The 24423-nt window shown below is 42.6% G+C and overlaps 1 protein-coding gene across 3 annotated transcripts; it reads right to left on the reverse strand.

Moving 5' to 3' along the window:
- Positions 1–362: 362 nt before the first annotated feature.
- cdc14ab (cell division cycle 14Ab) lies at positions 363–23269 on the reverse strand. 3 transcript variants are annotated; one of them, XM_069679236.1, is made up of 16 exons: positions 23175–23269; positions 17991–18081; positions 17701–17776; positions 16734–16826; positions 16001–16080; positions 12766–12832; positions 11716–11778; positions 10532–10619; positions 10211–10441; positions 7767–7905; positions 5276–5450; positions 4921–5021; positions 4743–4790; positions 4491–4619; positions 3830–4184; positions 363–2359 (listed from the first exon to the last, which is right to left on the reverse strand). In XM_069679236.1, the coding sequence occupies exons 3-16, from the start codon at positions 17740–17742 to the stop codon at positions 2330–2332; spliced, it is 1641 nt and encodes a 546-aa protein (XP_069535337.1). In that variant the 5' UTR covers positions 17743–17776; positions 17991–18081; positions 23175–23269; the 3' UTR covers positions 363–2329. The 3 variants fall into 3 exon arrangements, with proteins under 3 accessions (XP_069535337.1, XP_069535335.1, XP_069535336.1); XM_069679234.1 differs by lacking the exon at positions 23175–23269 and adding an exon at positions 21914–22273; XM_069679235.1 differs by lacking the exons at positions 3830–4184; positions 23175–23269 and adding an exon at positions 21914–22273.
- Positions 23270–24423: the final 1154 nt, after the last annotated feature.

Here is a 24423-nt window from a genome sequence, read left to right on the forward strand (position 1 = left end):
ACAGGTAAATACAGGTGAGAGCAGGTAAATACAGGTGTGAGCAGGTAAATACAGGTGTGAGCAGGTAAATACAGGTGTGAGCAGGTGTGAACAGGTAAATACAGGTGAGAGCAGGTAAATACAGGTGTGAACAGGTAAATACAGGTGTGAGCAGGTGTGAACAGGTACATGCAGGTGAGAGCAGGTAAATACAGGTGTGAACAGGTACATGCAGGTGAGAGCAGGTAAATACAGGTGTGAACAGGTAAATACAGGTGTGAGCAGGTCTGAACAGGTACATGCAGGTGAGAGCAGGTAAATACAGGTGTGAGCAGGAGTGAGCAGGTAAAAACAGGAGCCAGAATCATAAGGATTTTATTTTCTGAAACTTCTACAAAACATTTGTCTTCATGAAGACTTCAGCTGGTTAAACACACGATCAGGACATTCAGGTGCAAAGCAACAGTTTACTTCCTCATGTAAACATGGGGCTCTTTCAAAATAAAAGCCCTTTGCTGCTGTGTTTACATAAAGACTGGAAATAAACCTCCGGAAACATTCACATAGAAGTTTAAACACATTAAAGGCACTTCGGTGACTTCAGCCTGAGGAGATTATAGATAAATACTACTGACTGACGCTGTGATACACCTGTGAAGTGAGGTCACAGGTGAACCTAATCAGTGACACAAACATTTCCCTTCAAGAACTAAACAGCTGTTTCTGTCTGTGTGGCTCACCTGAGCTTTTATTCTGACTGTGACAGGGACACGTATGTAACACGTATGTAACACGTGCATGTGACATGTAAACTTTTTTTCCTTGCCTCATCCTGACGTCTTCAGACAAAGAGATACTCAAACATTGGAGGTCTCGATCGATCGTCTGATCTTCGTCTGATTTGATTAAATGGAACATAAAAAGCTTGATTTGATGCTTCAGCCAGTCAGAGGACTGAGGTCAGCTGACCAATCAGCTGGCGTCATGTGATCAGTAACAGAAACTCTTTTAGTTTCAGACATGTTTGAAGCAGCTCTCAGTCAGACTGTTGGTGTTTTGTCTCCCTCACACAGGCAGTCTGTTGATCTGTTAGAATCTGTAGCTAATAACTGATCCAAACTTTGACATGAACCTTGAATCAGAAGATGAACAGCTTCCTGTGTATCCCTTAAACATTTTTATCTCTGCAGAAGAAGAATTACTGTCTCAGTTACTGTGTTGTTTTAAAGTTTTTCTAATGAACAGACGAGTTAAAGACGCGACACATTCATGGTTTAAGGACGTACACTGGTTCACTACATGTGCTGCATTTCACATGTCAGTAAACCTCACCTGAAGAACCTGCTGCAGTCTGACTCGTGATCAGCTGTTCAGACAGGCTGTCAGAGGTCAAAGGTCACTGTGACATTAATCACATATTCAGCCTTCAGTAAAGTGGTTTCTGTGTGTGTGTATGGGGGGGGGGGGGGGGGTAATCTGAGTGCAGAAACAAACCCTGTATCAATCCTAATAAACTAAGTGATGACATTAAAAACATTTAGAACCATCGGCCCTCAAATAAAGAAAACATCGCTTAGAGAAGCCTTCCTGTTACATAACAGCCAGACAACAAGCAGGCCTTCTCTCACACACACACACACACACACACACACACACACACACACACACACAGACAGACACAGACACAGACACACACAGACATACACAGACACACACAGACACACACAGACACACACACACAGACACACACACACACACACACACACACACACAGACACACACAGACACACACAGACACACACACACACACACACACACACAGACACACACACACACACACACACACAGACACACACACACACAGACACACACAGACACACACACACACACAGACAGACAGACAGACAGACAAAGGTTCTGGGTCTCTTCTTCTCTCATTATCATTATTGCTGATTTTGAAAAGAATAAAACATCTGCTACTTATCTGGTCACAGACAGGAAGTAAATACTGTTACCATGACGACATTGTCATCATCTGATCCTTCAGTTTATCAAAAAAATCTAAAAACAACAAATAAGAAATATAAAATCTGTCTTACCTAAATATATCTTCTGTTTGAGCCAAACACACGGGGACATGACATCATATTCACATATACACAGTTAGCATGACGCTCATTAGCATACAGCTAATTAGCATATAGCTCATTAGCATCTCATTTACACACAGTACAGCAGCTGTTACAGCCTCAGTCTCTTCAGTCACTCGGCTGCTTCTTTAGCTTCCCTTTGAGCCGCCCACCCAGGGGCATTGTGGGTAATGAGTCCTCCTCAGGTCAGGCCCGTAGTTTTAGTACTGGATGTAGTCAGACTGAAGAGACTGGAAGAGAAAACAGAAGAAAGAGAATTAAATGTATCTGTGAAGCAGATCCAACGGACAGGAGATCCACCTGAGCCAGGTGAGATAGTATGTTGTTATTTCAGCCCTGAGTCGTGTCTTCAGGTGTTCCTCTCAAACAGGCATCCTGTAAACAGCCAGAGGGACAAAGGTTCCCGACTGTTCGTTAAGCTTGTTGCTGTGATTGACAGTGAGACTGTGAGGACTCCACATGATGACACCCCACCCCCACCCCCCTTCAGGCCCCTCCCCCTTAGAGAACTACAAACCATCCTGAATGATGGAAACACATCGATTGACAGGTTGGAGGGTTCAGAGTGATCAAGTTTGTTTCTATGTTTGTGTGTGGTCTGAACAGCAGCGTCCTCGCTCAGCAGCAGCTTCTGTTAGTGACACTGTGAGAGACTCCACACCTGTCGCACGCACGCACGCACGCACCCAAACTGAAATGAGAGTCTGGTCTACGGAGGATTTCCTGTTTGCATCAGCAGCTGTTCCTGCCCATAACCACGCATAACAAAGCACCGCTTCTGTCACCTAGCAACAGGTATCTAACCGTTTAACTAGCAAACATAGCTAACATCGCGTAACTTTACCGATTATTTTAAAAATCATTTAAAATGTCAAGGTTTTTTTAACTTTTGTATCGCAGCGTTTCGATTGAGTTGAGTTGAAGTTTAAAGTCCGCCATCTTGTTTGAATGCATAAAGAATCTCAGGACACGGCCAGATCCATCGGGTGATTCTTGGTGGCCAGGAAAAGAACGCATCTGAAGGAGTTTTCGAAACAGGACAGCCTTCGCCGCGCCGCTGTGACGCAATCAACCTTCAAATATGTCCTTCAAAGGCTGCAGCTTTCTTTACTTTTGTTTCGTGTTATCGTCTGTTGATGGTGAATGTAAATGGACTATACTCATACGTCTCTTTTCTTGTCTGCAACCACTCAAAGCTGCTTTTACACCACATGTCACATTCACCCATTCACACACACATTCACACACTGATGGCTAAGGTCAATCAGTCAATCAATCAGTCATCACATTCATTCAGCAATTTGAGGTTCAGTGTGTTGCCCAAGGACACTTCGACATGTAGCCTGAGGGAGCTGGGGATCGAATGACCTACTCTACCACTGAGCCTCTAATTGATAGTTTGATAGGAGAAGTTTGAGTGGAGACGTGTGTTGCTTGGCAACAGTCACCACTTTGCGAGTGTTCACGTGGACGCACATCATAAGACCGGGCACAGCTACGACAGGCCCGGTGCACTCGGTGTAAATTCGAATCAAGAAGTCGGACGTAAGAGAAAAGACCTGTTTTTTTTACACCCAGCTGGTGCACTCTGGTCCAGGTGTCTTTAAAGGTGTGTTAGTGAGGTCAGAACAGAGAGAACCAATCAGCGGGGGGGGGGGGGGGGGGGGGGGGCTAAGCTACTGCTGTGTCTGAGGACTTACAGGTATGGACCGGCTCAGGTAGCGTCCTGCTGGGCCCTTCAGAGCGCTGTAGGGCCCGGGGCACCTGTAGGGGCTGAAGTCCTGAGGCCCCGTCCTGCTGAGGACCAGGCCGGAGCTTTTCCCTGCAGGGGGCGCTGCCGAGCCCCCGTACACACTGCTGTTGTTGTTGACCTCATGCTGCAGGCTGCGAGGGCTGTTACCATAGCGACACAGAGAGGGTGGGACCAGAGAGGAGGGGGAGGAGCTGAGAGACACAGAGGCGGAGGAGGAGGGGGGAGGAAGAGAGGAGTACGCAGCGCTCTCCTCCTCCAGGTCAGCAGCGTACAGATCACTGAGAGAGCACGCCAAGCGGGAGCTGCAGGGCAGAGACATGGCACGATGCACGTCAGATCTAAACCGGATCAGAGCCAGATCCACATCTAAACCGGATCCACGTCAGTCCTGATCCTTAGATCACAGTTTAAAACTTGGTTCACGTCTGTTTAATCTGGTTCAGATCAACACTTCAGCCGGTAAACAACAGAAGCTGAATGTGTACATTTCTCTGTTTATACCTGACTATATAAGAATGAGTAAACAGAAAGTGATTGAGTAAGACAGGAAGTGAATGAGTCAAACAGGCAGTGGGTAAGTAAGACAGGAAGTTGATGTTAAAACTAACCTCCTGATGTTTGACGCCGATGACGATGGACTTCTTCCAATCCTCTTGGCGGCAGCAGAAGCAGGGGATGCTGGGAACTTGGAGGACTTGAGGGGGGAGGAGGGGCCCTGACCTGCACCCATCGACATCCTGAACATGGTGAGAGACGAGATGATGAAATTTGAAAGTTTATGAATACACCGAAAAACTAAAACAGATCATCAGTAACTTGTGTGACAGGTTCAAAGGTCAGAGGTCAGAGGTCAGAGTTACCTGAGCGGCTGTGAAGCTGACCTGCTGTGCATCTTCATCTCCTCGACCCTGAAACAAAGAGTGATCATCAGTCAGACTGTGTCCGGAGTTCACACCCTCAGACTGTTTCATACAGGTGTCTCCTTCACACCTGCAGCTCCTTTGTCTGTTCACACAGAGACAGGTGTGTTCTAAGTACCTGAGGGCTCCCGTGGTGGCAGGTCGGGGGGGACGTCGGCTCTTTAAGGCTCTCAGTTTGTCTCCCTGAGTCAAACTCAGCCCGCTGTCCAGCACCTCACTCTGAAGGACATAAAGACAACATCAGAGGCCTGACAGTGTGTGTGTGTGTGCATGTATGTGTGTGTGTGCATAAGTGTGTATGTGTGTGTGTGCATAAGTGTGTATGTGTGTGTGTGTGTGTGTGCATGTATGTGTGTGCGTGCGTGCGTGTGTGTGTGTGCATAAGTGTGTATGTGTGCGTGTGTGTGTGTGTGTGTGTGTGTGTGTGCATAAGTGTGTGTGTGTGTGTGTGTGTGTGTGTGTGTGTGTGTGACCTCGGTCAGACGGTCAGCGCTCATGATGTTGTTGTGGGCGGAGTTTGTAGAGATGTGGGCGGGGTTTAATGTGAGGTCGTCCATGTTGTTGATGAGTTGAGGCACCGCCCTCTCCTCCAGCTTGGCCTTCTGGGAACGCTGGCTGTCGCCTAGCAACCACATGGCTGACTGCTTCCTGTGAACACAAACTGACTTTAGAGGATTTCTGCAGGATTCAGACACACAACAACAACAACAACAACAACAACAGCCTCTCACGGACCTGTATGAGAGTGTGTCTGTAGAACAAACACACAGCTGATCCACAGTTTGCACAGTATAACTGAGTGTGTGAATGAACTGTTCACACATGCACACAGCAGGCCAGTGATCACATTTATGATCACACTCCTCACAGGTAGGCCTCACCTGTGGGTGTTTGTTAATGCAGAGGAGCTGCAGCGTGGCGGGTGGAGTCTAACTGTTCCTCAGTCCGTCAGTGTGAACGCTCTGCTACATATATTCATTATATAACATACTGACATATATACAGTGTTAACTGGTGTCAGACGCACTGAGCTGCAGGTAAACTCATCAGCTTTAAACAACCTGCTGCAGTTTCTGCAGTACTTCACTCCGTCTCAGCTAAAGTACTGTGATCCCTTTAGTCACAGTAACACACCAGCACATTCCTAAAACAGACTGCAGTCTCAGTAACAGCTGAACTGAAATGAATGAATCTGAACATCAGGATCTGAGAGACACCAGTCAGAGACACAGTGTGGTGTCTGGATGAACCAAACAAACTCACAGAGTCTATCAGAGTCCATGTGAGACTGTACAGAGTCCATCAGGTTCAGGACAGAAGGAAATGACTCATCAGCTCAGAGTGAGAAATAGAAAAACAGGATCAGAGTCAGTCAGAGTCCTGGAGGCCAACACAAACACAGACTGGCAGCAACAGATACAAAGTGCCACAGCAGCAAAAGACACAGATAACACAAACACACACAGTACCAGGGTTCTCCAGCTGTGTTCATGTCAGCAGACCGAGGTGTTTGTGATTATGTAGCTGGACTCTGATCCTGTATCAGTTTGATTAAAGCTTCATACTCACAGAGCTGGTTTATTTCACCTGACAATTGGAGTCCATCAGCTCTCATCACAGACCCAACTGTGCTTATACTGAGCTCTTACACTGAGCTCTCGTATTGAGCTCTTATACTGAGCTCTCGTACTGATACCGAGCTCTCATACTGAGCTCTTATACTGAGCTCTGATACTGAGCTCTCGCACTGATACTGAGCTCTTATACTGAGCACTTGTACTGCGCTCGTACTGAGCTCTTACACTGTGTTCTTACACTGTGTTCTTACACTGAGCTCTCGTAATGGGCTCTCATACTGATACTAAGCTCTTCTACTGATCTCTCGCACTGGGCTCTCAAAATAGGCTCTCATACTGATACTGAGCTCTTATACTGAGCTCTCTCTTATACTGATACTGAGCTTTTCTTCTGAGCTCTTGCTCTTGTACTGGGCTCTCGTACTGAGCTCTCGTACTAATACTGAGCTCTTATACTGAGCTCTTACACTTTGCTCTTGTACTGAGCTCTTACACTGAGCTCTCGCTCTTATACTGAGCTCTCGTACTGATACTGAGCTCTCATACTGAGCTCTTTACCCGATACTGAGCTCTTCTTCTGAGCTCTCGCTCTTGGACTGGACTCCCGTACTGAGCTCTCGTACTGATACTGAGCTCTTATACTGAGCTCTCGCACTGAGCTCTCGTACTGAGCTCTCGCTGTTATACTGAGCTCTCGCTTTTATACCGAGCTCTTATACTGAGCTCTCGCTCTTATACTGAGCTCTCGCTTTTATACTGAGCTCTCGCTCTTATACTGAGCTCTCGCACTGATACTGAGCTCTTATACTGAGCACTCGTACTGCGCTCGTACTGAGGTCTTACACTGTGTTCTTACACTGAGCTCTCATTCTGATACTGAGCTCTCGTAATGGGCTCTCATACTGATACTAAGCTCTTCTACTGATCTCTCGCACTGGGCTCTCAAAATAGGCTCTCATACTGAGCTCTTATACTGAGCTCTTATACTGAGCTCTCGTACTGATACTGAACTCTTATACTGAGCTCTCGTACTAAACTCTTACACTGAGCTCTCGTACTGACCTCTGATACTGAGCTCTTGTACTGAGCTCTTGCACTGATACTGAACTCTTATACTGAGCTCTGGTACTGATACTGAGCTCTTGTACTGAGCTCTTGTACTGATACTGAACTCTTGTACTGAGCTCTTGTACTGATACTGAACTCTTATACTGAGCTCTCGTACTGAGGTGATTTCATGTTATAATACAAAAGTAAATCACCTCTCAGCTTTCTCTCTGAGTGAACTGAACGAGGACTTTAAGGACACTTAGTCTCAGACTGAAAGCAGACAATTGTTAACTAGAATAAAAAAATAAATAAAGTAAGTAACCGATCAGTGACTCACTCTTCCAGGAAGTTCTGCTGAGGTCCGATCACAGAGCCCGGTCTGCACATCCTGATCCAGGCGATGGCCTCACCTGCTGTGAAACGGTAATGTTTCATCAGGTAACAGCCAATCAAAGTGCCCGTCCTGCCCAGACCAGCTACACACACACACACACACACACACACAGAGAGAGAGAGACAGTCAGGATTAAATCAATCAATCAATCAATCACATTTTATTTGTATAGCGCCAAATCATAACCAGAGTTACAGAAAGAACAGGTCTAGACCGACTCTTTGTTCTGTTATTTAAAGAGAGGCCCAACATGAATCACCATGAGTAGCACTTAGCAATTCGGCACATTGGCAGAAAAACTTCCTTTAACAGGCAGAAACCTCGAGCAGAACCAGACTCATGTTGAACAGCCATCTGAAGAGACTGGATGGGCCGAACATGGGATAGAAGGAGATGCAGGATAGAGACAGGCAAAGAGAGCAACAACAACATATGTCCTTGTTACATCATCAACAACAACAACAACAACAGGCAATACATACTTATGGTTACAATGCCAATAATAGTGATACACTAGCGAGCTGCCTGTGATTCACTATGACTACATTTACTCAGGTAGTATTCGAGTTCTGCATTTATGTATTTTTCTTGTACAACATTACTCTGTGAGCCTTCTGAAAACAAATTCATCATTTCAGTTGACTTTCCTGCAGGAAGAACACATTTCAGCAGGTCAGAGACACGTCCCACATGCCACAACAACACATTACACTGAAGCTCAGATGTGATGCGCAGGTGGAGGTGTGAAACAAGAAACACATCTTACATGTGAGTCTGAGCTCAGTGACTCACACAGAAACAGGAAACAGAAACACATCCAACATAACAACAACTACCTTACTGCAGCACCGTGACCTTACTACCTTACTGCAGCACCGTGACCTTACTATATAACTGCAGCACCGTGACCTCACTATATCACACACCGTGACCTCACTATATCACACACCGTGACCTTACTTTATTACTGCAGCACCGTGACCTCACTATATCACACACCGTGACCTCACTATATCACACACCGTGACCTTACTATATTAATGCAGCACCGTGACCTCACTATATCACACACCGTGAACTCACTATATCACACACCGTGACCTTGCTATATTACTGCAGCACCGTGACCTCACCGTGACCTTACTATATTAATGCATCACCGTGACCTCACTATATCACACACCGTGAACTCACTATATCACACACCGTGACCTTGCTATATTACTGCAGCACCGTGACCTCACTATATCACACACCGTGACCTTACTATATTACTGCAGTACTGTGACCTCACTATATTACTGCAGAGCCGTGACCTTACCATGACCTCACTATATTACTGCAGAGCCGTGACCTTACCGTGACCTTACTATATTACTGCAGCATCGTGACCTCACCGTGACCTCTCTATATTACTGCAGAGCCGTGACCTTACCGTGACCTTACTATATTACTGCAGCACCGTGACCTCACTATAGGAGGTGTACATGGGAGCAGCATCACTGTTTTCTTCTTAATCAGCAGATTCAAAAAGAGAGGTGTGAGAGCTCCCCCTGCTGGACACACTGACTGCAGCACTGACACCGTGTCAGTATGATCACCACTGTGTCTGTAGCCCTTTTTAAACTGCGGTTCTGCTTCAGCACCGTAACAAAGCTCCGCTGTCATGCAGCCTTTGTATTTTTACACTGGACCAAGCAACGCCGGTGTAAAGCCACCCCAGTGTGTGTTTTGCAGAAGCAAATCATACGTGAGGTGTAAACAACCAGCGCACACTTCAAACACACACACACACACACACACACACACACACACAGCGCTGTTCCACCCTGCCGGCTCTGCTGTTTACACAGACGCCGTTTTGCCTCTGTTCTGCCTCTGTGTTACCACCTCTAATGCCGGCTCACAGGCAGAACGACTTCACCTCATCATTCAGCTTTCGTCCGTAAGACAAATCAAATCAAATCAAATTTTATTTGTATAGCGCCAAATCATAACCAGAGTTATCTCGAGACACTTACTACAGAAAGAGCAGGTCTAGACCGACTCTTTGTTAAGTTATTTAAAGAGAGGCCCAACATGAATCACCATGAGTAGCACAGAACATAACGGAGGCGTAATAATACCAGCTTGAACCTACTGTGTGAAAGTCAGTGACTATCAGTCACTATCAGTCTAGTGACTATGACTGTGACTGTGTGATAGACTGTGACTATCAGTCACTGACTTCACTGAGTTTACCAGCAGACTGACAGGAGAGCTGTGATGTGTTCAGAGGACCAGGCTGCTGTCTGTGCACGTAATGTGGAAGTGAGGGCGCCAGTACAGGCCAGCATAGACCAGACCAGACATAGTACAGGAGAAAAAACAGGACAGGAAGTAGTCACCTTTGCAGTGGACAGCAACCGCTCCCTCTGTGCTCTCACAGATGTGCAGGAAGCGGCGAGTGATGATGTCACTGGGTGTGCTGCCATCTAAGAAGAAGAGGTCGTAGTGGTCAAAGCCGGCATCCGTGAAGCGTTTGGAGTCGTAGATCTTTTTGTTCAGACGGACGACGGTGGTCACACTGTGTTTCCTGAAGTACGGGAAGTACGCCTCTGGGGCGTGGAGGGGGTAACCTGCAAGGGGCGGAGCAACCACAGGTGTTAGAGAGACACCTGAGAAACCTGACCCCCCCCAACATCAGCAGCCTGAACATGTTACCTCACCGTTCTCCACTTTAGTTTTAGGGTGAGGTCCACTGAAGGCCAGAAACTTCCCCGGGACGATCCAGTTTAGATCTCCGTTCTCCACACGCTGCGCACACACACACACACACACACACACACACACACACAGTCACTACTGACTACAGACACTCTGCAGGTACACAACAGGTAAACTCTGGAGGTAGTCTGCACAGGTGTGACTAAATCAAACATCATCAGTCTGATTCTCAGCTGTTTCAGACACTGAACATGCAGGTGATTTTATTCTCTGTGTTCAGGTGTTACAGTGATCGTCCTGAGGGGGGCGCTCCACTCCTAGTCTCTGAACACCATCACACAGTTTAACACTAAGCTTGCTGCCATCATGTTGAGTATGTGAGCACCTGTCAGACAGCAGAGAACACCTGCTCCTTTATTTAGTGTGACACATGTAACACATTTAAAACATTTAAACATGTAACACATTTAAAACATTTAAACATGTAACACATTTAAAACATTTAAACATGTAACACATTTAAAACATGTAACACATGTAACACATTTAAAACATGTAACACATTTAAAACATTTAAACATGTAACACATTTAAAACATGTAACACATTCAAAACATTTAAACATGTAACACATTTAAAACATGTAACACATGTAACACATTTAAAACATGCAACACATTTAAAACATTTAAACATGTAACACATTTAAAACATGTAACACATGTAACACATTTAAAACATGCAACACATTTAAAACATTTAAACATGTAACACATTTAAAACATGTAACACATGTAACACATTTAAAACATTTAAACATGTAACACATTTAAAACATGTAACACATTCAAAACATTTAAACATGTAACACATTTCAAACATTTAAACATGTAACACATTTAAACATGTAACACATTTAAAACATTTAAAACATGTAACACATTTAAAACATTTAAACATGTAACACATTTCAAACATTTAAAACATGTAACACATTTAAAACATGTAACACATTTAAAACATGTAACACATTAAACATGTCCCTTTGTCCTATTCCATAAACTGACTCTGATATGAGGTGCAGCCCGCTGCAGGCCAATCTGACCTTCTGACCACTGAATCTTTCATGACTGCAGCTGAGCCGCGTTCACAAAAACACACACACACCCTCTGTTCAGGCTTTTACCTCGTAGTGTTCATACTCGTCCACGTCGAATGTCTCAAAGTCAAAGAAGCCGTGCTGGAGAGCCTGAAAAAAACACACACACACACACACACACACACACAGACAGGTGTGTAACATCTGAACAGGTAGCCAACACACGTGGGATAGACTGTAAAATCATCAGTTTGGACCACAGAGAGCATTCAGAGTGTGATCAGCCTGAGGGGGGCACTACAACCTGTCTGTCTGCTCACCTGTCTGTCATCATATTACAGGTGGGTAACTTGTTGCTGCATTAGGAAAAACTGTTGAAGCTTGCTGAACTGTGATCACATGAGCTTACAGAGCTGTGATTGGCTGCCGTCAGTCCTCTACAGCAACAACAGCTGATTGTGCTGCTGGACTCTGTTAGATAACAGATCAGTTGCTTCACCTCTGAACTCTGTGATGAAACACTGAGGTCAAAGGTCACACTGAGATTCACAGCTTCCTGATTCTCTCTTTTCTGTCTCAAGCTACCAACAGGCGGCGATATAACCCGGTCATGGAAAGAAGAAGAATCGTGGCCAGTCAAAAGTGAAAAAATCTATCCGGACTTTGTTCCTCAGTGTAGTAGAAAAGTAACTGTACATATATGTGGAAACATGTGACAAAAACCATGCTTAACAGGACTTTTTACATCTGTCATTTTGCAAGGAATGTCGCCTCATGTGTGACGCCTCACAAAAGGAGATAACGGTGCACAGCCTGATGACACAACCCACAAACGCCGTTTACCCCTTCTACACGTCTCCGTGGAAACGGTCCCGTTTGTGTGGAGGAAAGGACAAAACACAGAGAGAAAGCTGCGACTGAAAAATACCCGCGTACGTGTGGACATGACCACAGTCAACTGATTATTTGTTGTCACCTGAGGACTGACATTTTATAGAACCAGTACCGGTTTATAGAACACACACACTCACACAGATCATCAGACAGCACAGACGTAACATAAAGAGGATTGACATCATACAGTGTGATGATGTCAGCATCTCTGCAGCCAATCAGGCAGGACTAGATCAGACTCACCTTCCTGATGCCCTGCAGACAGTCCAGCACGCTGAGGTTGAAGGTACAATTCCCAAAGGAAGCGTCCCTGCAGAGATAACAGTACACACCTGATCAACACACACACATCAGTACACAGCTGATCCACACACACACATCAGTATGGATGGTCAGCACACAGAGCTTTAATAACAGAGACCCTGTCTGTCTGGAGATGTGAATCATTGAGTTACCTGCTGCTCCTGGTGTGTAAACGTTCTCTTTAGTTTCTGCTCAGAAACTGTCAACACGTTAACAACACGTTAACAACACGTTAACAACACGTTAACAACACGTTAACAATACGTCTGGTGTCAGTCTGACTGTGAGAGTGGCCGTGGACAACACCTGCTCAGACAGTCCGAAATTGGTCATGTGAGTATGAGACATGTTGTTCCGCTGTATAAATTTCGGGTTAGTGAAGTTATTGAAGTCGAGTGCACCAGCTGGGCGTACTCCTGGGTGTAACGTTACATAAAACTTAGAGCTGAAGGTTACTACAGACTTTAAATTACGCCCTGTGCACCAGTTAGACTTAGCTACGATCGGTGTCGGTTAGACTTGCTGCACTCAAGAAGTCGGTCGTAGCTATGTCGGACGCAAGAGATAAGACCTGTTGTTTACGCCCAGCTGATGCACTCGGCCCTGTGAACTGTGGACAGAGACCTTGTTTACAGTGACAGACAGAGTGATGGCTGTCTCATGCACGAGTCCTCTGCAGGTTGAAAGTACAACATTACGCGCATCATATATTCATTCTTTGACAAAATTATTGTAGAGACAATTCAGTAATTTCCAATTCTACGCCCTTGATACAGCCTGCCTATCAACTCTTTTAAAGCTAAATACATACGGATAATATTTGACCGTAATTTCACCCATTTGTCCGGAACATTGAAAGTTTCTAGGACACGTGGACCGGCATAGTTTTTTTCCAACGGAAACTCTGCTCTCAGGCTGCTGTCAATCATACGCTGCGCAGCCCCACTACTCCACGCATGCTCACACGGTCGAGCGAGAAATGAGGAGAAGAAAGAACTGGACCGAGACAGAAAGTCTATTAGCACGTATGCAACTACCTTAGGTTCATTATCCGGGCGCGAAGTGAGGCACAGGGTGCAACGGGTGTAATAAGTCTCTCGGTTGTTAATAGGTGTGTTTTAAGCGTAGGATGAATAAGGTGCGCCTGCAGGTAGGTGGGTTGCTGTTAACATCTGCTCATGTGACTTCTCTCCCACCATTGTGCCCCCACGCAGAACACACACAGCTATACACACAGCTATACACACAGGCTGATGCTGGGATTGAAGTTAAATCTGCTGAAGCAAGAACATCAGTTTGTCCCATTTCCAAATGAAGAGAGGCGGCGTGAACATTTACACACGAGGCACAGCAGTGACAGGCCGTCGTGTTAACGTTCTGTGTGCTGAAGAAAGCTCGGCTGTGAACATGATTACATATTGTTGCTGCTGGAATCCATGTCTGCAGTCTCCAGTGTGTGCGTAATGGACACTGGACAGTCTGTATTCATATCTGTGGGCACGATTGACGGTGGCGCCGGTAGTTATTTTTAAGGATGGGAGTAAATCTAGCTCTGTCCTGCACGTATTAAAGAGAGGTGCATCAGAGTGAGCAGCATGTTGGAGAGCTGTGAAAACAAGCAGCAGCTGAGTGAGCGGATCAGACTGAACATGTGTTCATTACCACAGCAGTGTGAGAGCGTTAACTCCTCACTGACACATGTCTCACTCTAATGAGAGCGGATTATTAAAGACCTCAACAGACTGCAGCCCTACATGAAAAAAGGGTGTGGCCTTCTGGCTCTGCTGGTGAGCAAAAAACAGATATTGGAAACTTCTCCCCCAGTCACAGTCACCTCTTACAGCTCTCCTGGCCCCGCCCTCTTTGGATTAAACCATTGCAGGGGGTAAGGAAAGCCACAGGGTTCAATTCCCACTGAAACAATAGCAAGCAAAACTGTGTCTCAGTGTGGAGCCTCAGTCAGCCTGATGAAGGACATGTGGGGCAGGTGGAAACCTTTTCACCTGGGATCAAAGCAGAATGCCTTTACCCAGGTCTGTGCTCTGAACCAGCAGCCTTCAGGTGTCAGGTTCAGGTATCAGAGCACTGACCAACAGAAACTGTTTACCTTCTGTGAACTCCACGGAAGACCAACAATCTCTGTTTATTACACGGTATCAAACATTAACCCACAATCCTTCACTCTCTGAGGCCACCGACTTAGTTACTGACTCATGGAGCAGTTTAAAGAGAAGATGAACCAGAGATATCCTCTTTTTTACTCTAGCCAGTCTTCATAACCTAGTGCCTAAATTACCCACAATGCACCTGGAGCCTACAGCATGCAGCAGAGGAACAGAGGTCCTAATGCTAACGTCCGTCTAACTCCACTTCAACGGGTGGTTCATCAGAAGTCACAGCTCCCCGAAGAGACACCAAAGGCTTTATACTGCTTTAACACTAATGCAGGAGTACTCCCCAACACCTGGAGACACCTGGAGACACACACAGAAACACCTGGAGACACCCGGAGACACACAGAAATACATGGAGACACCTGGAGACACACACAGAAACACCTGGAGACACCCGGAGACACACAGAAACACCTGGAGACACCTGGAGACACACAGAAATACATGGAGACACCTGGAGACACACAGAAACACCTGGAGACACCTGGAGACACCTGCTGAGGTGTAAAATCACTGGTGTTCACCTTTAAATAACCTCAGTGTGAACATAAAGATCTCCTTATCATGGAGACCATTCATCTGTCAGAGGGTCAGTGAACGCCTCACTGTTGTGTCACAGAGTGGGCGTGGCCTCCTCATGTTGAATCTATCGGCAGGCTGCAGAGAGCTCAGAGCAGGACTCCACACAGCCGCTCACACACTGCTGTTACATAACACCCAGACAACAAGCAGCCCTTTATCCACACACACACACACACACACACACACACACACACACACACACACACACACACACACACACACACACACACACACACACACACACACACACACACACACACACAGGATTCTTTGGCGACTATAGATTATCACAGTTTTCCTTTGGAGCGCAGGATGTACCAGCTAGCTTAGCATCTCCAGCCTGCCCCTCCCCCTGCTGCTGTCCTCCCAGTGATGGAGTTATTACACAGAGCGTCATCGTGTGTGAGGGTGTGACTGACCTGAAGGGCAGGTAGGAGGCGTTGGAGCCAGAGATCAGAGCTCTGTAGGCTTCTTCTGGAGTTTTCTTCAGGTAGATTACCTGACACAGAGACACACAGGTAAACATCATGTACATCACTGATGGAGGAGCCAGGCTAACATTTTCCCACTGCTTCCTAAGCTAGGCTAACGTGACCTGGACCTGCTGCTGTCCTGGACACACACAGATGAAACTCCAGCAGCTGTAGTAAACTCTCACTCTCACACCAAGTCACAGAGTCAGTCAAGTTTACTGATCATAGACGCACGTGAGAACAACAGGCACCTACAGGTCTAAGCTGATGTAGCCCTCAGCTTTGGAGGTGACTCGAACTTAACTGTCAGGCGGCCATCGTTCATGTTTCAGTCAGGAGCGAGTGAGTGCAGGTTAATGTGAGCCAGTGTTATGGTATATAGCAGTATAGTAAATCAAGGACTCGACTTGGACTCGAGCAGCGATGACTCTGACATGGACTCTGACTCGCGCATTGACGGCATTCGGACTCGGAAGACTGAGAGGAGGACTCAGACTTATTGATAAGGATTGTTTTCTTGTTTTGAATAGCTGAGTTTGCAGTGAGGCACACCTTACAGCACAGTAAGGCACAATAAGGCGGCCTGTGTCCTCCAGCAGCTGTGTCACCTGCATGCACCTGTCCCAGTATGGTAACCCCGCCCCTCCTCAAACAGGAACAGGAAGTGCTAACGACTCACAGCGTAGCCTCCGATCAGCACGGCTGCGTTGGATCTTTTCCTCTGGTCGAAGCTGGTGTAGTGAACGATCCTCTTCCTGGTCAGAGTGAAAGACTGCAGAGAGGCAGAGAAGAAGAAGGAGGGTCACATGACCACAGGGAGCGGACACGGTTTAATAACCGACAGTATGAACAGTAAAATAACAGTTTATATAAAGACAACTTCATCAGTCTGAGAGCATCAGGCAGGACTCACACTGAGCTGTTACACTGTCAGTGTATCATAACTGTGTGTGTGTGTGTGTGTGTGTGTGTTACATGTCTGTGAGTCCTCGTCAGACTTGTTGCTGCTGTGTGAAGTGGTCATTAATAAACACGTGTACCAAGGGCCATGTCCTCCCATCATGCTTTGTGCCTCAGGTGTTCACACATGCACAGGTACACTAATGTGGAGTGTCTGATCACAGGGTGTGAATCCAGACAGTCCCAGTCCATCTGAGGAATGTCATCGTCATGGCAACAGAAAACAACAAACACAACGAAGGAAGTTTTAGGCCCCGATCAGACAGAGCGTGTTTTGCAGGCTGTAAAACGCGAGGCGCACCGCACCTTTTCTGTTGAAGCCTACAGTTTTAAAAAAAGTAGCTCACTGGGCCTTTTTTTCTTTTTACCGTTGTTAAGGCAACTCCTGAATCATTAGCTGTCATTAACCTAACCGTTATTTTGTAAACTGACAGAAGGCCCACCTCTCCATTCATAAGATTGGACAATGACAAGAAACGTCCATGACGTCGGGCGCTTTTCTGCTTTGAGTTGAAGTTCTCAAAAGTCTGTTTCCTCAAAAACGGGAGGCGCACAGAGCGGAAAAACGGGAGGCGCTCTGCAACACAAAAGCAGCGCATCTGTCTGATCGGGCCCTTATAGAGGAGAGAAGCTGCTACAGTTAGTCAGCAGTGTTAGCGTTAGCGTTAGCGTTAGCAGTGTCTCACCTTCAGCTTCTTGTTGAGTTTGCAGCAGTAGCGGTACAACATGGCGAGATTCAGAGGACCAAAGTCTGCGTAGAAACTGAGACACACACAGGACACAGACATTAATTCATCCTGTCATCAGCTCATCCTGTCATCCTGTCATCCTGTCATCAGCTCATCCTGTCATCAGCTCATATTTCAGTTCATCATTGATCACACAGGTAAATATAAACACACCTGTATATTTCAGTTCACTATTGATCACACAGGTACAGGTGTATCCATTCACACGTCTGGACGCTCAGACTTACTTCTCGTAGAGGAACTCGTCGTCGGTGCAGAAGTAGTGAGTGTTGGCCGTGCTTTTGGGTTTGCTGCGTAATGTGGCGAAGTACAGGCGCTCTGTCAGACACACACACACACACACACACACACACACACACACACACACACACACACACACACACAGTTACTATTCAGGTTACTATTTGGGCTGATCTAATAACTGTCTGTTATTGAAGAGGCTGTCTGCTCCTCTCTCATTGGATGTTGTGGTTCTGTGCTCATCATCCAGACTTCTTCATCCTAAACACAGAAGGTCTGATATAAAGGTGGCAGCTCTGATGAGTGGAGCGGTGCTGGAAGGTAAAACATCAGTAACACTAAAGACCTCTGCAGGTTCTCCTCTGTATTCAGCGGCTTCGTCAGGTATACTTTGTCCAAACGCAGAATCAAAAACATAAACAGGGTCATGTGACAGGAAGTCTCACAGGAGGCATGTTCGCACAGAGGGTCAACACTCACATGCTCATTCAAACAGTTTCTGCAGTGTTTACAATCCTACAGTCATTTCATCTGTGACAATACAACACAGAGTCAGTCAGACAGTCAACTCTGTAATCAACAGTTAATCTAACATTAATCTACAGTTAATCTTAAATTAATCTTCAGTTAATCTAACATTAATCTTCAGTTAATCTAACATTAATCAACAGTTAATCTTAAATTAATCTTCAGTTAATCTAACATTAATCAACAGTTAATCTTAAATTAATCTACAGTTAATCTTACATTAATCTACAGTTAATCTTAAATTAATCTTCAATTAATCTAACATTAATCTTCAGTTAATCTTACATTAATCTACAGTTAATCTTAAATTAATCTTCAGTTAATCTAACATTAATCAACAGTTAATCTTACATTAATCTACAGTTAATCAACAGTTAATCTAACATTAATCTTCAGTTAATCTAACATTAATCTAGAGTTAATCTTAAATTAATCTTCAATTAATCTAACATTAATCTTCAGTTAATCTTACATTAATCAACAGTTAATCTTAAATTAATCTTCAGTTAATCTTACATTAATCTTCAGTTAATCTTAAATTAATCTTCAGTTAATCTAACATTAATCTACAGTTAATCTTAAATTAATCTTCAGTTAATCTAACATTAATCTTCAGTTAATCTTACATTAATCTTCAGTTAATCTTACATTAATCTACAGTTAATCTTAAATTAATTTTCAGTTAATCTAACATTAATCTACAGTTAATCTAACATTAATCTACAGTTAATCTAACATTAATCTTCAGTTAATCTAACATTAATCTTCAGTTAATCTAACATTAATCAACAGTTAATCTTAAATTAATTTTCAGTTAATCTAACATTAATTTTCAGTTAATCTAACATTAATCTACAGTTAATCTAACATTAATCTACAGTTAATCTAACATTAATCTACAGTTAATCTAACATTAATCTTCAGTTAATCTTACATTAATCAACAGTTAATCTTAAATTAATCTTCAGTTAATCTTAAATTAATCTTCAGTTAATCTAACATTAATCTACAGTTAATCTTAAATTAATCTTCAGTTAATCTAACATTAATCTTCAGTTAATCTTACATTAATCTTCAGTTAATCTTACATTAATCTACAGTTAATCTTAAATTAATTTTCAGTTAATCTAACATTAATCTACAGTTAATCTAACATTAATCTTCAGTTAATCTAACATTAATCAACAGTTAATCTTAAATTAATCTTCAGTTAATCTAACATTAATCAACAGTTAATCTTAAATTAATCTTCAGTTAATCTAACATTAATCTTCAGTTAATCTAACATTAATCAACAGTTAATCTAACATTAATCAACAGTTAATCTTAAATTAATCTTCAGTTAATCTTACATTACTTCAGTTAATCTAACATTAATCTTCAGTTAATCTAACATTAATCAACAGTTAATCTTAAATTAATCTTCAGTTAATCTAACATTAATCAACAGTTAATCTTAAATTAATCTTCAGTTAATCTAACATTAATCTTCAGTTAATCTTAAATTAATCTTCAGTTAATCTAACATTAATCTACAGTTAATCTTAAATTAATCTTCAATTAATCTAACATTAATCTTCAGTTAATCTTAAATTAATCAACAGTTAATCTAACATTAATCTTCAGTTAATCTAACATTAATCTTCAGTTAATCTAACATTAATCTTCAGTTAATCTTAAATTAATCAACAGTTAATCTAACATTAATCTTCAGTTAATCTAACATTAATCAACAGCTAATCTTAAATTAATCTACAGTTAATCTAACATTAATCTTCAGTTAATCTTAAATTAATCTTCAGTTAATCTTAAATTAATCTTCAGTTAATCTTACATTAATCAACAGTTAATCTTAAATTAATCTTCAATTAATCTTAAATTAATCTACAGTTAATCTTAAATTAATCTTCAGTTAATCTTACATTAATCAACAGTTAATCTTAAATTAATCTTCAGTTAATCTTAAATTAATCTACAGTTAATCTTAAATTAATCTTCAGTTAATCTAACATTAATCTTCAGTTAATCTTAAATTAATCAACAGCTAATCTTAAATTAATCTTCAGTTAATCTTAAATTAATCTACAGTTAATCTTAAATTAATCTTCAGTTAATCTAACATTAATCTTCAGTTAATCTTAAATTAATCAACAGCTAATCTTAAATTAATCTTCAGTTAATCTAACATTAATCAACAGTTAATCTAACATTAATCTTCAGTTAATCTTAAATTAATCAACAGCTAATCTTAAATTAATCTACAGTTAATCTTACATTAATCTTCAGTTAATCTTAAATTAATCTTCAGTTAATCTTAAATTAATCTACAGTTAATCTTAAATTAATCTTCAGTTAATCTAACATTAATCTTCAGTTAATCTTAAATTAATCAACAGCTAATCTTAAATTAATCTTCAGTTAATCTTAAATTAATCTACAGTTAATCTTAAATTAATCTTCAGTTAATCTAACATTAATCTTCAGTTAATCTTAAATTAATCAACAGCTAATCTTAAATTAATCTTCAGTTAATCTAACATTAATCAACAGTTAATCTAACATTAATCAACAGTTAATCTTAAATTAATCTACAGTTAATCTTACATTAATCTACAGTTAATCTTAAAACAATCTACAGTTAATCTTAAATTAATCTAGTGTTAATCTACAGTTAATCTTACAGTTAATATACAGTGAACCTGAGTCTTGGTACACACAGATCAGTCAGTATGAACAGGAGCATATCGGCAGGAAAAACCAGTTTCACTGTTCATACATACACGTGACTGTAGCACAGAGACATGAAGCTGCTCTGTGGTTTAAGGGTTACTCTAATCTGTTTAAAACAACTATGTATTAAAGTATTATTAAACTTTGTATTAAAGTATTATTAACCTGTGTATTAAAGTATTATTAAACTGTGTATTAAACTGTGAATTAAAGTGTGATTAAACTGTGTATTAAAGTATTATTAAACTGTGTATTAAAGTATTACTAAACTGTGTATTAAACTGATATTAAACTGTGTATTAAAGTATTATTAAACTGTGTATTAAACTGATATTAAACTGTGTATTAAAGTATTACTAAACTGTGTATTAAACCGTGTATTAAAGTGCTATTAAACTGTGTATTAAAGTGTACTGTGTATTAAAGTATTACTAAACTGTGTATTAAACCGTGTATTAAATTGCTATTAAACTGTGTATTAAAGTGTACTGTGTATTAAAGTATTACTAAACTGCGAATTTAAGTATTATTCAACTGTGTATTGAAGTGTTATTAAACTATGTATTAAAGTGTTATTAAACTGTGAATTAAAGTGTTATTAAACTGTGTTTTAAAGTATTACTAAACTATGTATTAAACTGTGTATTACTACCTTTAATAAACTGAGCGGCTCCCAGCAGCTCGGGCTCCTCTGTCATGCCGAACAGGGCGGACAGGATCGGGGAGTGTCGCACTCCCTCCACCGTCATGGATCCGTCTAATTCCTGGCCTCTCTTACCTTTAACTGCTAGCTCCACAAACTTTTTAACTGCTAACAGCTCGGTTAGCCGTTAGCAGGCTAGCAGACAGGTGAACGGACAAAGTTAAAAAGTTAAAAACTTTCTCCTCAGTTTCCCATCAGTCTTTGCGGCTGAACTTCGCTCACAGAATAATCTTTTCTACCGTTTCCGTTGTTTGCTTTTCCGTTTTTTCACCGGTAAACATTCCCGGGTTAGCATGTTAGCTTGTTAGCAGCGAAACTGCTTGACGAGGATCCGACAGTCTGACGCTCTGATTGACCAAATCCCTCCTTAAGACACGTTACCATAGCAATGGGAGCCGCTCCCATAGCAACCACAACCAATCATCAAACGGGACGGCCTGCGCTGCTTTCACGGTCCGCTGGGAAACACAACAACTAAGAGGCTTTCACGGACTGAGATGAACAACCCAGGTTTGTCACTGAGTCGGAAATAAATTAAGTTGATTAATAAAGTTTTACACTATAGCACAAGTGTAAGACCATGAGTTTAAGTTGCTTTTTAATATAATCTATACAGATAGAAAGTCTCTGGAGTCAATGTAAGTTTAAAATGTCTCCGTGTTTACAGACGTCAACAGCACAAACACAAAACATGTTTTTCCCCTGAGGCGGAAAAAGAAATGAGTACATCTATTTAACTTACTTTAACGTGCACCTGAAAACACTTATAAGAGCACAAGTTAAAGGTTTAAGTGGATCTGTGTATGTCCTGTTATTATTTTATAAAGTTTAGACACACACACATACACACACACGTTTACAGTATATATGTAAATATGCACAGTATGTCTCGTTGTGAACAGTGTACAGAACCCATTAGTATCTGGAGTCTTAGTTGTCAGTATTTTCTTCTAAATGATGAAAGCAGACTTTGGTTTGCTCTGTAAAACACCCTTACAGAGATCGCTTCACTGGAGAAAGATCACTGACTGTGACTTTTTCTCAGGCTCGTCCCACCTGAGCTGATCCACCACACAACACCTGCTGTGAAACTCGTTGAATCCAGGTAAATATCTGTCAGCTGATTGGCTGTTTTAAGACCTGGGCCTTAATCTGATCAGCAGGTATAAACACTGAATTAATCCTTTAATGAGATGCATCAGAATCTCACCTGCGATCAGAGAGATCCACACACGGTTTGGAGCTGGTCCTGGTCCAGGTTGGAGGACCCGGGGGCCGTCCTGGTGCGTCCTCCAGGCCCCGGCGTCCGCCATGCTGCAGGGCGGCCAGCAGACTGTGGGGCCGGGCCCGGCTGAGGGGGTGTCAGGTGATCTGGATCAGGTTACTTCTGGTTCCAGAGGGGACGAGGTGTGAGTTTACAGCCTCCTCAGGTTTCAACACACATTCAAGTCTGAGCTGGACTTCCTGCTGTACTCACTGTACATCAGCTCACCTGCGGCAGGTGACTGAACCAGGTTAGAAGGACAGAAAACACGACACCATGCTAGTGACATCACGGAAACAAGTTCAGGACCACCAGGAAGGTCCCCAACAGGACAGAGAGACAGACAGGTCTCACTGCAGCCTGTTAGAAGAACAACAAACTTCAGTACCCAGAATGCATCACTCTAAGTACACTCTGAGACACTTAGTGATCCGGACTGCCTTTAAGTCTGATGTGGAGACAACATGGACACTACAAAGAAGATGTGTTGTGTTTAATGGCTTCTTTAATTCTGAGATACAAAGTTTTAATAATTAAATCAACATTAACTTTTGTCCTCCATGTTTCTGTGTGAAATGTAGTGTCTTCACTCTGCAAGTCTTGTACTGAGAATTTCTGACTTTCCAAGTTGTTGTTCTGACTTAAGGGCCCTTTTCTTTGATTTTTCCCAGTCGGAAACTTGCTTGATTTATTATTCCAACACCACTTGAATGCAGCATTACTCTAGAGAAACTGAGGTAAACATGCCAGCTGCCGAAACATGAGAGCTTCTCATCAAAAGTTTGATTTAGATTTTAAACTTTTCATTTTGTTTTTCAGCCAGTTTGAAGTCAGAGACGAGTGTTCAGAGCACACAGAGCCTCACACTTTGAACACTGAACAAACACTGAACAAACACGGGAAAAACACTGAACAAACACTGAACAAACACTAGATAAACACTGGACATACACTGAACAAACACTGGACAAACACTAGATAAACACTGGACATACACTGAACAAACACTGGACAAACACTGAACAAACAGTGGACAAACACTGAACATACACTGAACAAACACTGAACAAACATTGAACAAACACTGAACAAACACTGGACAAACACTGAACAAACACTGAACAAACATTGAACAAACACTGAACAAACACTGGACAAACACTGAACAAACACTGGACAAACACTGGACAAACAC

This window comes from Semicossyphus pulcher, unplaced genomic scaffold, assembly GCF_022749685.1.
Source record: "Semicossyphus pulcher isolate SPU_LCO1_2020_fin unplaced genomic scaffold, fSemPul1.0.p SCAF_37, whole genome shotgun sequence".
Lineage (NCBI taxonomy): Eukaryota > Metazoa > Chordata > Actinopteri > Labriformes > Labridae > Semicossyphus > Semicossyphus pulcher.